At 34.7% G+C, this 18,787-nt stretch overlaps 1 protein-coding gene across 15 annotated transcripts in view; it reads left to right on the top strand.

Moving 5' to 3' along the window:
• The window catches only part of LOC123764412 (multidrug resistance-associated protein 1), a 51,886-nt gene extending 33,347 nt beyond the window's left edge, over positions 1-18,539 (top strand). For 8 of the 15 annotated variants that reach the window (XM_069315824.1, XM_069315828.1, XM_069315827.1 and 5 more), the window contains 11 exons: positions 4,486-4,706; positions 6,718-6,807; positions 7,806-7,896; positions 9,120-9,228; positions 9,897-10,023; positions 11,372-11,509; positions 14,325-14,435; positions 14,550-14,708; positions 15,011-15,177; positions 15,758-15,952; positions 17,239-18,539. In XM_069315824.1, the coding sequence (XP_069171925.1) occupies positions 4,486-4,706; positions 6,718-6,807; positions 7,806-7,896; positions 9,120-9,228; positions 9,897-10,023; positions 11,372-11,509; positions 14,325-14,435; positions 14,550-14,708; positions 15,011-15,177; positions 15,758-15,952; positions 17,239-17,350 (1,520 nt within the window). In that variant the 3' untranslated portion in view covers positions 17,351-18,539. Of the gene's footprint in view, positions 1-942; positions 1,164-4,485; positions 4,707-6,717; positions 6,808-7,805; positions 7,897-9,119; positions 9,229-9,896; positions 10,024-11,371; positions 11,510-14,324; positions 14,436-14,549; positions 14,709-15,010; positions 15,178-15,757; positions 15,953-17,238 lie in introns of all 15 variants that reach the window. The other 7 variants (XM_069315823.1, XM_069315826.1, XM_069315825.1 and 4 more) reach the window with 1 other exon arrangement.
• Positions 18,540-18,787: the final 248 nt, after the last annotated feature.

The following is an 18,787-nucleotide window of genomic DNA, read 5'->3' on the forward strand; positions in this document are numbered from 1 at the left end:
CCTATGGGAATCAAGCCAGGGATGTTTTAATTATGACCTCACTGTCATTTAAGTTTCTACTGCAGGAGGAAGGCTACACATTTTCTTTTCAGAACTTTTTAATAACTTTGTAATAGTTTTGTCAGTATATTTATCATGAAAATTTTGGTGATTTGTTTTCATTGTTGAGGGAGTTCTTTTGACAGTTTTGAGGCTACAGTCTTGTTTTTAAACCATGTAGTTTTTGGTTCACCTACATTTCTGGGTGCTTTGCTGGTGGTGGCAAGTATGATTAAACGTTATATTTAAAGTTTTCAAAGGCCATCGTTCCCTGCTCCTCTTCTGAGGGGGGCCAGGCCAGGTTCTGGCTCATGGTTCCCGGTAGGCCAATAGAACTCCACAACTGATGGCACCTGATAGTATGGCACTGATCCATGTACGATAGCTTCAGGGAGCCTCCGAGACTCGCCCAGAAATTGGCGTTTCATTACATTCAACCCTTTTTTTTTTTTTTTTTTTTTTTTTTTTTTTTTTTTTTTTTTTTTTTTTTTTTAGTGGAAAAATTAGACATGCGTTATATAATAAGGATACACTCTGACAAGATCAAACAGGAAAGGTTATTGGAAGTGATGCTTCAAGATACTGAAGAAATAATTTATTTTAGAATATAACATATAAAGCTACTGAGAAAAAAATTCTAGTTGGATTTGGTGTTGGCCTTAATGCCTATCAAGAGTGGAATGATTATTAAAGACACCGCAATTGTTTACTGGCCAACCAGAAAACGTACCTTAATCCTAAGCATAGCCCGGAACTAAAGTATATGCACCAAGAAACGTGGAACATCTCTTGGTGTATACTGTATATCCGTTCCAATGATAGCTTACAAATGAAACTTGATATACATAAATGAAGGTTAAGTTTCCTTTAAAGCTGCTAATATCCTTTTCCTGCTAATTACAGCGGTGTTCATCTTGACTGGTTCCATGATCATTGCAAAAGGAACAGTTAATTCATCAAGGCTTTTGCACAAGTTGATGTTAAATAATGTTTTACACAGCCCAATGTCCTTCTTTGACATGACTCCTATTGGGCGAATTGTGAATCGTTTTGCCAAGGATTTGGACACTGTCGATGTATCCCTTCCTGCTAATCTAAGGTCGTGGATTGGGTGTTTAATATCGGTAAGCAATGATTTGAGATTTTGCTGCTTTAATCATTCGTTTGAGTATTAAATAATCTATTGTGGGAACTTATTTTTTATACTGTCTGCTCTAAAATATTTGTGAAGTTCTATATTTTCCAACATTTTGTTTTGTGTGCTTCTTGTTACGTATTGCAAATAATATATTAGTTATATATGTTGTTTGTACGATGGATGATGCATCTTTAGAGTATATGTGGCAGTAGTAGGTCTTGCCCATAGTTATGAAAAAAAACCTTGCAAAGGCCTTGTTGAATCTTTTATTTTGTTGTGGCATGAAGACTGCTTGAATGGTAACAAATAATGTCCAGTTTAGCGAATCGACTAAAACAGTAGAAACATGAAATATACTGAAATATATAAAACAGTAGCTGGCATTAATTTTTGCTTGTAAAATAGTGGAATTGTTTGTATCAGGTGAAGACACACCAGTGAATTATTTGCATCAAGGAAGTTTAAATATGAAGTAGTTTTGTATCTCATTTAAAATAGTGAATTGAACTGAAGAGTTGATTTCTGTTTCCCATTCTTTGGAACTGGAAGGCTGTTAGCCTTATCAAGGGCCTCACTAATCCTCCCTTGATCTTCCACAGGATGCAACCACATCAGTTGCCTAACTTTTTAGTTATCTATTTATTACTAGGTAGTTTGGAAATCTGCTTATTACTATGTGTTTGGAAATGTTCCCAACTACATTCATTCTGTGCAGGAACTGAAGCCAGGGCCTGTTGGTTGTGAACCAGTTACTGTGATCACAGGATTCTATCAACCTTGTGTGGTGATCTTAAGGATCAACATGTTGCGGCCTGGTCTCTGACCAGGCCTTCAGGCTGGTTGTCTGGTCAACCAAGCTGTTGGATATGGCCTGACATATGAATCACAGCCTGGTTGATCAGGTAATCTTTGGAGATGGTGTTCGTCTTCTTCTTCGCAATACGTGCAGGGTGCATGAAGGTGGGGTGGTGTTCAAGAGAGAACGCCATAAACATGAGAGGCCAGTCAGTTATGCCCTGTATGTGAAGAGGGGAAGTGTTGAACAGTCTTGGGTTTTTGATGTTGAGAGTTATCTCAGTGAATTTATTGCACCTCTGCCTTTCAATGGGGATATTTTGAACATCCTGCCATGACTCCTGGTTTCATGTGATATTATTTCTGTGTGCAGATTTGGAACCAGTCCTGTTACTATTTTCTTAGTGTAAATTATGATGTACCTTTCTCATCTGCATTATAGAGAATGCATATTTAAAAACTTTATTCGTTCCCAATAATTTTGATGTTTTATAAAATGGATTCTAGAAGTAAAGGATCTTTGCATATTCTCTAGGCCAGCAATTTCTCTATCTTTCATTGGAGCTGTTATTGTGCAACAATATTCTACCATAGAGAGCACTAGTGTCTTGAAAAGTATCATCAGTGGTATGGCATTCCTTGTTAATAATTCTTGTTATCCAGTCTTTCATTTTCTTGCAGGTGTGACAGCTACTTTATTGTATTCTTTAAAGGTAAGGTCTTCTGACCTTATTACTCCCAGATCCTTTACATTGCTTTTTTGTTCTACTGTGTGATTTGACTGAATTTTATATGTGGTTTCCATTTTTATACAATATTTGCAATTCTTCCTTAGTGCAGAAGCTGGAACTTATCTTCATTAAACATCATACTGTATTATTATGTTGCCCAGTGAAAGACTTAATTTATATCAGATTGAAGGCTTCCTGTGTCCTCTATATTGTCTATTTTCATAAAAACCTTAGTGTCATCTGTAAAGGTTGATACAGTACTATGGTTTGTATTCTTGTCCTATGTCTGGTAAGAGGATGAGAGGTACAGGAGCAAGTACGGTACCTTGGGGGACTAAGCTTTTCATGGTGGATGATCCAAATTTTACTTTGTTGACAATGACACTCTGGGTTTTGTTTGTTAGGAAGTTAATGATCCATTAACTCATTATAATAATGAGTTAATGAGAAGCTAGTTGTACCAAATATGGTAATAAACTGAGAAGCTAATTGTACCAAAGATGGTAATAAATTGAGTAACTCTTTATACCAAGGGTGGCATTAAGTTAAAACACTTGTTATATCAAGAATGACATTGAGTTATTCCACATCTAATAATTAATTGAAGATATGCCAAAGATTTTTGTGTATACAAATTAACTTTTGTATATACAAATTAACTTCACCTTAAGTGGTATTAAACTAAGAAGCTACAGCAATTATACCAAGTGTAGTTTTAAATTATGGAACTAGTTTTACCAAGGTTGGTATTAAATTGAGGAGCTAATATCAGGTCCCTAACCTCAACTATATCAAATTGTGATTGACACAAAAACATAATCCTTCCAAATATTGATTTTGCGTAGGCTGGTCCTGCCTCGTGTGAGTGTGAGACCATTATTATATGACCTTAGATGTGTTGGAAAGAAACAAGCAAGATGATAATGCAAAAGCCTTCAACAAATGAGATCATGGTGGAATTGCACATAAAATGTGAGCGAAAGGAAAACTTAAAATAGAAAGATGTTTTGTCAGGCTGTATGTCTGGTACAGCCAGGTTGATCTCTGATCCTTACTCTTCTTGTCTTGTAGTGAAAGCTAGTTTCTGTTCCTGGCTCCCAGTATGCTCAAATGGGTCTCAGTCCTATGTGATTCCCTAAGTCTTGGGAGATCAAAAGCTGTTGCTCAGGTAGCTATTGAGTAGTCCACTAGAAAAGTGCATTTCATTACATTCAATGCTTAATTTGTATCTTTTTTTTTGGATAAATCTAGCACATCAAACTATCTTTTATCAAATCTTTCATCTCCAGCTTATGTTTCTCATCTATTCCTCTAATATTAAAAACAATATAAATCTTCCTTTAATATCTTGAGACTTAGCAGCTGTGGGCTTCAAATCCAAAACATTTTTCCTGTTTAATGGGAAGAAATTTTGGAATGATTGTTCCCCCCCTGCCCCATCCTTCTGCCAGTAACAGAGGGGGTGCAGAGAATATTGTACCACAGTGTGATTGGTAGTGGTTTCACCAAATTTCTACACCTGAGTAACCTTAAATACTTGACTAATTCTTCAGATGTTCATAATATATCTGGAATAACACATTTGTGTATGCTTCTTAAAGAATATGCACTGACTTATTGAATGTAATTGATTGAATTTAACACGAAAGAATGAAACCAGAGTATAATAATAACTTAGTTTTGTAGATGAGGTAGGAACATGGCAAAGTTGGCCACATAATAATTCAGGGCATGAAGACAAATGGTTGAAGTAAATCAGTCATAAATATATTTTTCCTACAGCTCTTTTCATCCTTGGAGGAGCATTTTCCCAGTCGTTTGGTGCTCTTGAAGCAGCAAGGAAACTACATACTGACCTGCTTCAACATGTTCTACGTTTGCCGATGTCCTTTTTTGATACAAATCCTCTTGGTCGTTTAATTAATCGGTTTGGCAAGGATGTTGACACACTTGACAATGTCTTACCTTTTACAATAAGGTCTTGGCTCGTGTGCTTTTTCACGGTATGTAACACTGAAGTGTTAATGTGACTGCATGCACCACCATTCCTGCTGAACAAAGCTTTTGCTATTATTTAAAAACAGGTGATGTTCCTTATCTACTGGCTGGTTTAAAGCTGTTGACAAGACATGCATGGTTTTATACTGTTGTTTCTATATTTGCTTACTAATTACTGTTATTTTATGCATGTATAAAAATGCATATAGATAAGTAAAGTTTTGAGAGAGATGTTAGAGGAGTTAAGAGCGTATTATAATAACAATAATAGTAATAATAATGGGGGACAGGAAGCCAGAGTGTATTCATACACGTTAGGCTTATATTGAGGTCTCCACCTCCCTCCCAAAGGTCAAATTACTAACCCCACCAAGGATGCAACCCCCCCCCCCCCTTTTCCCACAAGAGGCTGACTAACTCCTGAGTACATACTTACTCCTAGGTGAACAGGTACATTAGGTGAGAGGAAATGTGCCCAACCACATCTGTCCTGTCGGGGATTCGAACCTGGAATTCTAGATTGTGTGTCGAGAACAAATCCGACTGTGCTACCAGGACCCTCATTAATTGTTACATTTTAATTGTTATTAATTATTAATTATTACATTTTGGAAATCGCAGAAAAGGATTAAATAATATTAGTAACATAACATTCATGCAGTTGAGATTACAGTGTGAAAGTCATCTTCAGTATTTCGAGGAACAAATTGTAATACAATGTATTAAAGCATACTATAATGTAATAGACCTAAGTGATTATCTGGAGATAAATTTATGCAAGAAAATTTATATTGGCTGGCCTGATTCAAAGAACATAAACTATTGCAATGATTCATTATGCAAAAAAAAGCTTTAAAAGCAAAGGTAGATTTTATAATTACCGTATATTTTCTATATACCTGTACTGAACCAAATATGACATTTAGATCAACATGCAGTGTCTCGAGTGGTTGAAAAACGTCTGGAAGTCTGTTATCTGTCTAGCCATGTTTGCAAGAGTGAATGAGATATGGTTTTCAGTCATTCAGTATAGTAGCAGTATATAGTACTGTACAGCACTATTTATTTATGGTGTCCAATATATTCCCTGAACATCAATATTTGAGGTCTTAATTGTCTCATGCAAATACTCAAGTTATTTATTTTTTATTTTTTATTTGTAAAGCAGAGAGAGATGAGAGAGTTTCTAAACATTCTACAAAGTAGTAAGTCAGCAAGTCTAAATACTAGAGACAAGTTAGAGAGAAGTGAATGGTAGAAGAGAGAGAATGTAATATGTAGTAGGTAGCATGCCCTCTGTTTTGTATTGTGCTTTCTGTACCATATTTAGTAAATCTTCACTATTTTTCTGCTTCGGGCAATTCAAGCTTTTTAGTTAAATCTTCTGTATTTTGAAAGCCCTGCTGAATAAGTATTACATATAATCTTCATTACCATAGTTACCTATACCTATACCTATTGCATGTACTTCTAGAATTTGGTGGAAAGTCTGTCAGTTTGGTTCATGTGTTTATATTTAGTACTATGGATGGAAAATCAAATTAACATTTTATGAAATGTATGTAATAAAAAACGTTTTGTTTTGCATGTTTTATATTCAAATTACATACAGTATATAGTTATTTTCAGTGTTTGCCCGTGATGTACTGTATATATATTTTTGAGCTGTAACCTTCAGGTGTTCCCTACAGTAAGAGCTGACAAGTATCATGACAGTCAGGAAGGTGCCCAAGATAACTTCCTTCTCAAGAAGTCACTGTTTTCTTTCACATTGATACTGTTATATATTCTAAACATGTTTTTTGTAGTTAAATTGTCTGACTTTGTATGAGACATATTACAGTACATATATTATTTACTATAATTCAAATTAACTATAGTTGCATATCAGCATGCAGTATGAAAAGGTTATTGTCATGCTCTATATATCAGATAGGGAAACTATTATATATTATTAACAAAGTTTATATGTTCTCATTTTTTATTATTGCCATCTGAATTTTATTTGGCATGCAGGTCTTGGCAACATTTGTGGTGATCATCAGTGCCACTCCGGAGTTTGTTCTAGTTATGATCCCAACAATGATCATCTACTATTTTGTACAAGTAAGAAACATCTTAACTGTTTTTAGTTGGTCAAGAAGGATAGGAATTGTGTTGAAACAGTTGTATTAGTTAAACTAATGTAAATCAAGAAAGAACAGAGTAAGCAAAATACATACTGCACGAGGCAAAATCCATAATATAAATGTCGATGGTATTATCTTGTTCTACAAACATACTTCATATGCTGGTTTAATGATAAATCATAGCATAGGCTTTATATAAATTTTTAAATATTTTGCATATAATCTTTTACCTTCATTGTTGAACCTTTTCAAGCCTTGTCAAATATATATATCTTACATATGCCTGCCAGAATGCATCTTGACTAACTTTCCCAGAACTAAAAATATTTTATCCCTTTAAATAATGTCATTAGAATCAATTCAAGAAATGTGTTATATGTGGGAAAATTTTTATGTAAATATGATTTTTTTTTTTTTTAACAAATTTGCTTTCTGTCATTATATTAACCTAAACTAATGATGCAGTGTTCACTTTTGGTGCAAAGTGGCTCGTTCATGTTCAACTCTGGCATCGGAGAAGTGCCCAACAGACCATTGGAACATTATCTAACACAGTGTACAGTTACAAACCAAATAAGATTTCAATTTAGATTCAACAGAGCAGAAGAAGTTGTTAAACACATGGGACAAATCTTACTGAAGTGACCATTTGAGTCATAGATACTCATACTCCGTCTAAGTAAAACAGAAACAAGTAACACTTAGTGGGCAAGCCAGAAGCTTAGGGCCTGTGTAAGAATATCCCTGCAAAAGGAAAAAAAAAAACTGGCATCAAATGATAAAATGTTAAAAAAAATTCTACTGACACTTAAAAATTTAACATTTTCAGCATTTATGATTTGAGATGACCATGACTATATGACCAAAGATACACATGAGCTATAACAGATCACTTGACACCAGAAAAGAAGACATCAAAAGCTAATAGATGAACACTGCATTCCTGTATCATAAGATTTATATTCCCATTTTTAGGTTCTATACGTCTCTACTTCAAGGCAGCTAAAGCGAATTGAATCTGTGTCCCGTTCTCCTATTTACTCTCACTTCCAAGAAAGTATACAAGGTATGTAATTTCCTAAATATATACTGTATATATACTGTATGTCAAACCACAATTACTAGTACAATATATTTTCTAACATACTCTTGAAATAATCTATCGACTTCATGTATGTTACGTGGCAATGTGTTCCAAAATGAACGACCCCATTTCAAATCAGGATTTACCCCGGTCTTTTCTAAATCTCCCTTCATATGGGAGGGGAAGGAATTATCAGGGGGTAAAAATGCCAAGCCATTAAAACGTTATAGGATTTGGAAGGGGTCAGGATGAGAATTTGGGATGGGACAGGAGAAAATGAATGGTGCCCAACCACTCGGACGGTTGGGGATTAAATGCCGATCTGCATGAAGCGAGACCGTCACTTTACCTCATTCATATGGGAGAAAATATATTTTCATTCTGAACCACAATATCCACAATTAAACTGCATGATCTTATTTGCAGACAATACAAAAATAGGGTGGAAAATGAGTTCAGAAGACCCAAACTGAATGATGCACATACTGGTATTGTACCCACATTGCAGAGGCACAACCAAACGGCCATGAAAATGCATTCATAGCCTAAATGCCCAAGTTTGGGATCAGATCCTTAAAATTATGTAAGAGAAAGAGGTTCCTCAAAAGGAGAGTTCCAGAAGATAACTCTCTTTATGTAGGTTCAGTAAAGTTTGAGACATTCACAATCGAGAAACTTAAACACACATGGCCTACTGGACAACAGAGACGGGCTTCTGAGCATCCAGAGGTGTCATGAAAAAACTCGGGTGCAGAGCTTTATTTGAGATTTCTTTGATCTCACATATTGCATTTTTTAGGTTTTGTTTAATGTAAAGAAATGCACATTATTATGGTCATTCATGGCTGGATTGAGAATTATCTAGTGTCTCTCTCCTTTGTGGTTATCAAGAATGTTTGCAAAGATTCTTAACAGCTTGAGAAAGACAAAGGTCGTTCTTGTCGTGACTAGAGGTAAAAATGCCCTGCATCTAAGTCGGACTTGTCTATGGAAGTGACCAAGATACTTAGGTTCAGAAAAATATTAAGGATAATACCATTTCTGGATGTACATTTATTTAAACATAATTTCATTAAAATTTTCTTCTTGAATGGCATTCTTCAGCATAAATTTTAATAACAATTGAATTGTTATTTATATACCCTGGTAAAATCATATTTTACCATATGATTTTCATCCCTGTAATTGGGTTTCTATTTTCATAGGAGCATCAACCATCCGTGCGTATGGTAGGGAGCCTCAATTTATTGCAAATTCTGAGGCCAAAGTGGATTTTAATCTCCGTAGCTCCAACCCAAGTGTCATGGCTAACAGGTACTGTACTGAATGAAACAACTAATGTTCTGTGTTTAACTATATTGGATATACTGTTTAATTGTTATTGTTAGAAATGAGAAAATATAGATTTATATTTAAATTTTGATGTATGGTAGTGGTGCTTATTTATCTTATAGATTATAGTGTAAATAATATCATGAAACAACAAGTGACGTATCTCTTTTCTTATACATATAAACCGTCCTTCATTATAATATTTAAAGTTTTTCTCTAGACACAGGCCCTCCAGCCCCCATAAAAGATGAAAATGGGGTAATAATAACTTTGTGATTCTTCCTTATATCCATTTTTTATTTATCATTTTCTTTCATTCCTGTTCTTATAACATTTACAGTACTCCATTCTTCCCTTTCTTTCATTCTTTCCCATCCTCATCCTTCCCTTTCACCTTAGTTTTCCATAAAGCCAGCACATAATACATTACTACAATAAAATCTTTGACTACACTTATCAGCCAATAAGCCTATTAGTTACAATGGGCCTATTGACCCATAAGTGAGGTCCTTCACTTTCACCTCGCCTTCATCTCGTCCCTGGCTATATATCCTGTAGCACAAGAACTTGTAACCCCTCTACCACCCACAGTCTATTCATGCCTGTGCCATTTCTTATCTCTTTTTTTTCTTCTGTCTACATATTTTTAGGTGGCTGGCTATTCGGTTGGAATTCATCGGCAACATCATGACATTTTCTGCTGCCATGTTTGCTGTCATGAGCCGGGGTAGTATCTCAGGAGGAGTAGTTGGACTTTCAGTTAGCTATGCTATGTCAGTAAGTTAATGCTGTTGTTTATTTATTATTATTATTATTTATTTCAATAACTTCTTGTCCATGTAAGCGCATTTTTATTTAGGTGAAACTTGATATTGTTTAAAAATATTCTATCTCCATGTAGTCTCACAGGTCCCTCAGATTATTCAGTCATAGCAGTAATTAATTAGAGTAAACATTGGCTATTCTTTAATAATTTAATGTACCGGTAAATTACACTTAAATACTTACTGCATAGTGTAACCTCTATAATACAGAAATTGTATACTGTATTGTTCCAGATATTTTCTATACATTCAAATACTGCATTCTGGATTTCATGAAATTGTGCATTTTTATTATCTTTCATCAATTTTTATGAGTATTTTCTCATGTTTCAACAGAGAAGTTTCTAATATTTTTTGGCACCTTAGTTTCCTTGACTTGAATCTATGACCTTTTGTTCTTGAAGTTGCAAATTTCTAGAATTCCTCTTTGTTAATTGTCTCAATTCCTATTACTATTTTGTATGCAGTGATTATATCGCCTCTTTATTCGCACTGAATTCCATTTGACAAATGTTGCTTTATACACTTGTTTTGTCAGTCATCTTGAAGCAAACATGTTCATACTGTATAATAATGTATTCCTTTGGTAGATCATTTATATAGGTAATGAACATTACTGGTGCAAGAACTGAATCCTGTGGTACTCTGCTAGTAACACTTCTCCAGTTCACAAATTGTCACTGATTACTGCCCTCATCTTTTTGGCAGTTAGAACATTTTTCATCATGTCAGCAGTCTGCCTGTCACCACTCCACCATGTTACACTCTCCAAAACAACCTCTTGGATTGTGCATGTGGTTCCACCCAATTGTCATATCTTTGTCTATCTTTATCCATCTAGCAATTTTTCAGTCTTTCTGTGTGTCCGTCCATCCATCCTTTCCTCCTGTCTTGCATTATTATTTAATGAAAATTTTTGGTTCCATGTACAGTACTATATACACATTAAATAATCATTATAGCCTGCTTGTAGTAATACATTTGATTATTATTTAATATTTCTGTATCTGATATAGTAATATGTACTTTCTATGCTCGGATAGCCCATCCCATGCGAGTTAACCAAACATTTGACTCGGCCAAATTTTTTACTAGAGATATCCAAAAATGAACACATTCACAAATTTTTTGTGCCACAACCACCTATTCATGGAACTCACGTCATTTACCTAATTAATCCCAATGTTTACCAACGTTTTAACTGAATTCATTTAAGTTGCTTGAAGATTTGGGTTATCGGAATTCAGATTACCAAGCTTTTATAGTATTTACACTAATTTGTATATTTTTATTTGTTCTAGGTGACACAGACCCTAAATTGGTTGGTACGTATGACCTCAGATGTAGAAACGAATATCGTGTCAGTGGAACGCATTAAAGAATATACTGAAGTACCTCAAGAAGCTGACTGGGATATTCCTAACAAGAAACCACATAAGGTATGATTCAAGCTGACAGGGATTAGTAAGTGTTCATGACTGCTCAGCTTTCTTTCAGCTTATATATCTAGCATTTTCTTTTGTCATTGTTTAAGTAGTTGATATAATAATAATTTCTTATTAGCTTTTATGTTCTAAAAGTTGCTGAGTGCCGAGAGATGCAGGAGATAAATATTGAATTGCAGTACATTGGAAACTTTATTCAGCGAACCTCATTTCAGTGAATCTGAGGAGTTGTGTTAGAAGTGGGTGGGTGTGTCAGCGGTCTCTGTGGGAATAATGTTTCCGGGAAGATGACAGTGTTAATATAAGAGTGGCGGCTCTTATGTGTCCTCAGTAACCCCACAAACTCACATAATTTGAACAAAACCAGATCATGTTTACTCTCCTGGTGGATGGGGTCCATGTGATGGTGATGAAAGAAGGGTGGGAGGTGATTAGGCATGAAACGAATTACAGTAGCTGACTTTTAATATAGTGCGCACACATTTTTATTTATTCATGTAATTAGACCTCTTCACTCTTCAAAAACAGCCAACTTTAACAAGCAGGATAACTCCATAATTTAAGGTAAATAATATGTTGTGTTTTTTATATTATGCCACAAAAAAACACAAAACCAAAAATGTGGATTTTTTATGGTTTGGGAATGCATCCCCCATTTACTGCATTGCGCCTGTGGGAAATCTATTTTCTGTGTTCCGAACAAATGCTACATGAACCCATTTTCAGAATGTAACCCATTCATAGTAGGGAGACTGCCTTTTATTTGACCAGATATTAGTATCATGGTAGCTGGATACCTACCACTCAACATAATTCTAGTTGCCGAGATATTTTGTGTAATACTGTATCTCCATAGGTGTTGTATCTAGATAATTGTATAGATTAAAAATTCTTCTTTTGATTTATCTAATGGGTTTTTCAATAACATAATCCAATATTTATATTTTTATTCCACTTAGAGAATTTTTTATTTTGCTATTCAAGTGGTCAGATACAGGCACCTTTACCCTTCTATTAACCCTTACACTGCTCAGGGGTCATATAGACATTTACACCCCTGTGCGCAAGAAAAAAAAAATTCAAAAAATTTTTTTCGTCTTCTAAACATGTTAATTTGTGTCCCCTGAGCACGGAAAAAATAAAAAAAAATCGTAGGTGACATATTTTGGGCGCAATTGACCGAGGAAGTCTGGCAAAAAGTGGGCGTTGACAGAGCGGTCGTCAGACCCGGTCAGCGTCACCCGCGTTGACAGATGGGAGTTGCCACAAAGATATTATTACCTAATTGTTTCAATGTCTCCGATTGATTTTTTCTTAGTTTTTTTGCAGTAATATTATTCAATAGTGTGTATTGTAATATATTTATATAATAAAAGTGGTTAATAATCGCTATACTCAAAAGTATGATGTGCATATTAGTGATTCAATTATTATGTTTATAAAACAATAAACAAATAGTTTTGCTGCTATTACACTCTATACACAGGTTATATATAAGTATTGGCATGTTTTGGTCACCATAACGAACCACTAAGTTGGTATTGAGAGTCGAAAAGCAACGAGGAGTTACCGCCACACACCAGCCAGCCACTCGCTGCCACTCCCTCAACACACACACTAAACTTTCTCCCCCAACAATACCAGTTGTGGTGTTATTACACTATATACAGACGTTATATATAAGTATGTGTATATTTTGTTCACCACAACTGTACAGCTAAGCAGATATAGTTAGTTCAGGCACAAGAGTCGTCGCTATACACAGATGGCGGCTGGCGGCTCCCTCACTCTTTCAAGGTCACACGCACTAAACTTTCTCCCCCAACAATACCTTTTGCAGTGTTATTACCCTATATACACATATTATATATAAATATCTACATGTTTTATGCACCGTAACTGTACACCTAAGCTTGTAGAGCGCCCAAAGAGCATAGTGGCCACCCTCTAAACAGCTAGAGAAATCGTGCAGACGACGTCACCTCCGTCACCCATATGGCTCCTCCCAGCATAATCCTTTTGCTGTTATTACACTAATACACACATTATATATAAGTATCTACATTTGTGTTCACCATAGAGAACCACTGACCTGGTATGGTGAACGCAAACAATAACAGGTGGCCACACAGTCAGTAAACGATGCTGTCTCCCTCCGTCTCTCAGCATCACTCCTCACACAGCGCTAATTATTACAACAATCCTGCTATTATCACAACCCTGGTTATTTATATCACAGTCATTGGTCATCTGTAATATTGTCATCGCTAAATAATAACAATTATATATTTATTTTGACATTTTTCGGCGATGCTGTGGTCACAAGCTGAACATCAATGCTGTTCGCTCATGCTGCGTGCGCCGGCCTTGGTTGCTCCAACAGTACTGTGCCTCTCACACCTGAGAATATTGCCCACGATTTTTTTTTAAAATGGCATCTGTTTACAAGAGCCCTGAGGAAGCTACTGTGAACCCCGTGTAGCCGCGGGCCATTTGAATCAGGCCTGGCACCCTATGGCGTATATATACGCCATGCGCACCATGGGACATGTTACTCAGGGCGTATATATACGCCATGCGCAGTTTAAGGGTTAAGCTTAGTGCATGAAGCTATCATGAATGTAATGAAGGAACTTATAATGTTAGTTTAATATAAATAAATGAGATTAAATCTGGAAGGCAAATTAGATTAAGAAATTAAAAAAAATGCCTGCATGTTTAAAATGATTACATTTACTAGAGTGCATTGTTGACCAATCTTGAAGTTTTAAATGAAGATTTATGTATATAGTACACTATTTGGTTTCAGGACTGGCCACAACAAGGAGTGGTGGAATTCAACAAATACTCCACACGTTATCGTGATGGGTTGGAGTTGGTTGTGAAGGACATTTCATTCCACATTATTGGGGGGGAAAAGGTACGTAATTTGCACCTGTAATATTTTTGTGGTACTCTGGCAACAATTAACATTTTGTTTTTCATAATCATAAATTATAAACTAATAAATAAATGATTTCATGTTTTCTTTAAGATAGGAATAGTTGGTCGAACAGGAGCTGGGAAGTCATCATTAACCTTAGGGCTTTTCCGCATTATTGAAGCAGCCGGTGGAAACATCACTATCGATGGTGTTAATATTTCAACTATAGGTCTTCATGATCTCCGTGGTAGACTAACTATCATTCCACAGGTGAGTTTGAGAGGATAATTTACTAAGTTTTGTAGTATATTTGCTAGTCTTGTATACCCTTATATTTGCTAACTCTGGCATAAATACAGAGTAGATTGAGATTATTTTATGTGGAATGGGGACTGGTTTGACTTGAATTAAGATAAGTACAGTACAAGACAGGAAAATAAAAAATGATAGAGAAATACAATTTCCAGTGGAAAGAAATATTCAGTATTTATTGTAAAAATAGTTATCTGGATGACAAACCATTTTTCCACCTTTCCATTATTTTATTATTATTTGTGTTTTGTGCTATGCAGGATCCAGTTCTCTTCAGTGGTACACTACGCATGAACCTTGACCCATTCAATTTGTATGATGATGCCAAAGTGTGGTCAGCTTTAGAACATTCTCACCTCAAGACATTTGTCTCTGGTCTGCCACGTGGTTTGCAGCACGAGATATCAGAAGGTGGAGAAAACCTCAGGTGAGTGCTTTCTGTTATAGTGTAAGTTATTAGCTGTCAATTGTCAAAAGTGAAGTATCGGCAATTGGTGTTAGTCTTGTATGAGTTGTTGTCTGCCGTGGTGTTAAGTTTCAGGGAAATGTAGTACTGAGATGTCTTCCATTAAACATGGAAATATTTGAAATTGGAAAGAACTGCAAATGAGAGGTGGTGACTAAAGGAGCAGGACTGTGAATGTGTATTGTATAGGAACAGTACTTGTATAATATTGTAATGCTGTACTATATACAGTATATAAAACTTATCATATTAAGCTGTATTATACAGCATATATTATATTGTATTATGCAGTATTTATTGCATACAGTAATTGACTTTCTTAAATTTGTATAAAAAAAAAGCTGTTTTGACCTTTTTTTTACTTTTAAAAAACAGCTTTTGCTTTATTTTTTGTAAACACTGTAATGCTTATATAACAAACAAATGATACCAAAGTTCTGTGTGTAAAATATAATGATTAGAGTATTCAACATAAAAAAATAGAATGTCTTAAAAAAATAATAAATTAATTTCAAATGTCCATATGTGTTTTAAATTTTAGTGTTGGCCAAAGACAGCTGGTTTGTCTAGCTCGAGCTCTTCTACGCAAAACTCGTGTGCTAATCTTGGATGAGGCTACAGCTGCAGTTGACTTGGAGACAGATGACCTCATCCAACAAACTATTCGTCGGGAGTTTGATGACTGTACTGTGCTCACCATTGCCCATAGACTTAATACAATCATGGACTCAGTAAGGTAAGTTAGTCATGTTTGATATTAACTATCATTCAGTACTTTTTCTTCAATGTTATTTTATAAGAAAAACTAGTAAATTAATTAATTATCATTATTGTGCATTATCAGGGTGACATTTTGATAATACAGTAGCCATAATTTATAGGTTTAAAATGCTGTACTGTATTTAACAGTTTAAAAGCTAACATGAAAAATTATTATACAAACATTATCAAACAAAAATAACTCATGACATACACAAAATTGCCAAATATAGGTGGTAATTTCTCAAGCCATGGCTGTTCCCACTTATTTGATCTACAGTACAGTACTAATATTTCAACCACCTCACAATCGATGTTTAGTACACACTTGGATCGAAGTTGTGTAGGATTTTATTGCAAAGTATTGCGTTATCTAAACTGGTAATAAGTATTCTATTTGTCTAATCCTTGAGATTATTTAGGATAGGATAGTGTTTACTTGACCCGAGATATAGACATAATCTAACTATCAGTAGTGTGTAAGGCAGCCAGTCAGTAAGCTACCAGCCTTCTCTCAAAACCCCCTTCTTCACTAATACTATACTGTACATAAGCAATCAAACACACAATATTTTCCCATTTCAATTTTATTAAAAAAAGTAGATAAATGTTGTCTGTATGATCTTATATATTTTGGATAAAATATTGTGGATGAGTTGATTGTGTGTATAAAAACAGAAAGGGAGGTTTATTGAGGATTGAACACACAGTGACGCTGGTGAAAGCCATATTGAGAATACAGTAATGTTAAGCAATCTCTTAATCATACATACAACTATTCTCATGGCATTTATGGATGTTTGTGTTAATAACTATTGCATTTCTTCCACCTTTCACTTTATTTACAGTTAGATAACATGGATATGTTTATTTGATTAGGTTAGGTAGGGTAGAGTTTTTATAATGTTTTATTTAAATGAATGTTGTAACCTACTGAGATGACTCGGTTAATCGGGAATCCATCAGTGCATATATCAGTTTATTATAGGTAAAACTGGTCAACTAAATGTATTTATTTCTGGTTAACTCTGGAATTTGATAACTGGGACAATACTAAGAGTAAATATTAGGAGATAAAGGAAGTTTTGGCAGTACTGTACTGTATATGCAAAGGAAGAAAAATATTGTTATGGTAAATTTACTCTAATTCACATTGTTTATTTAAATACGTACGTTAAAAGCTGGTTTGCATGTGTGTGTTTTATCCCCCGATAAAATTAATTTCCATTTATTTATGTGTGGATTTTTTTTTTTTTATCCCAGGGTACTTGTTTTAGACAAAGGAGAGGTTAAGGAGTTTGACGCACCAGCTACTCTGCTTCAAAACAAAGATTCTATTTTCTTTGGAATGGCTAAAGATGCTGGACTGGTCTGAGTTTCCAGAGAATGATACAATATATATGTCATTTGTTTAAAATTTTAATTTTAAATAAACTACTTGCTGTGACAATACAATTAAAAATAGGGTGATAGTGTAACCAGAATGCATAATTAATATGTATAAAGTTTGACTGTTGTCTGTGATGGAATGAAAAGTTTAATATTTATGCAATGTATGACAGTGTCTTTACACAATCTATTTTTTATAAAATTGATAGTATTCTGAGATCACAATGGCTTTTATGTCATAAACATTAAAACTCAGACTATTACATTTTAATACAAGTGCAGCACAGTGATTCTCATGAAGAAATTCACCTTTAGATGCAGTAGTTCATGGATAGTGAGGTATTATTTATTACATGTTTTTCACCAATAGTTTAGGGAATTGTAATAAATGAAGTATATTTCTCAATGAAAATGTCAATATTAATAGGTTAATATAATACAGGTATGAGATGCTGTAGAGGCCCTATTTTGTTATTGTTCACAGAGAATATGGCTGTGTAACAACTGAACTTGTACAAATAAACTGACGGTACAAATGCCATGACGATGCACAACAAATCTGTGCCAGGTGGGGAAAAGAGTTACTCCTTTAGAACTTTATAAATATCACTTCAGTTATTGAGGTTCAGGATATTAATATGAAAATACTGTAATACAGTACTGAAAATTGATTCTCAGTGAGTTGACAATGTATCCTACGAGTCAAATTCTTTTGTAAACTTATAAGATTTTAAGAGGCCCTTCCAGACTGTGAGGCCCTAAATCATAGCTTGTTTAGTTTATGCCTAAATCTGGCCCTAAGTGTCTATTAATTGTAAATTTAATTTATAATTGGAAAAGACAATCTAATTTTGTTTAATTATACTGTAGTAGTTATTAAAGCTTGTATTTATATTGGGACACAATATTAAAGTTACACCAGAGTCTGTGATACAGGAAGAGTTAATGTTTTGTTAAACACAAGAAAAAAGAGCAAAGAACAGTATTAGCCTGCTGGTATTGCAGGTTATAAAACTATGAATACCTGTACTGTATTTTGCTTTAAATCTTCTGCCTTTTAGGCTTTACAAATTTTAGTACTTATTGTTGAATATGATTGTGTGTGTTTTGTTGGTCAGTCCTTTTGTAAGTGGTCAAGTACAAAATAACTATAATATATGGTACTTTTTATGAAATTTATGCTTTTTACCTTAGACTACAACATGCATCAATTTATATATAATGGTGCACATGATTACACAGCAATTAACATCAGAGGTGCAGGGGTAACACACACTTGTTTTGTGAGCGATTTGGTCCAAGACTCGTATCCTGACCAGGGAGGACTGACAAAAGACCAATTCTTAACTATTTGCCTTTGTTCACCTGGTAATAATTGGGTACTCGGTTGATAACTGATTAGCAGGTTTTGTTCCAGGGAAAA

Source organism: Procambarus clarkii, chromosome 82, assembly GCF_040958095.1.
Source record: "Procambarus clarkii isolate CNS0578487 chromosome 82, FALCON_Pclarkii_2.0, whole genome shotgun sequence".
NCBI lineage: Eukaryota > Metazoa > Arthropoda > Malacostraca > Decapoda > Cambaridae > Procambarus > Procambarus clarkii.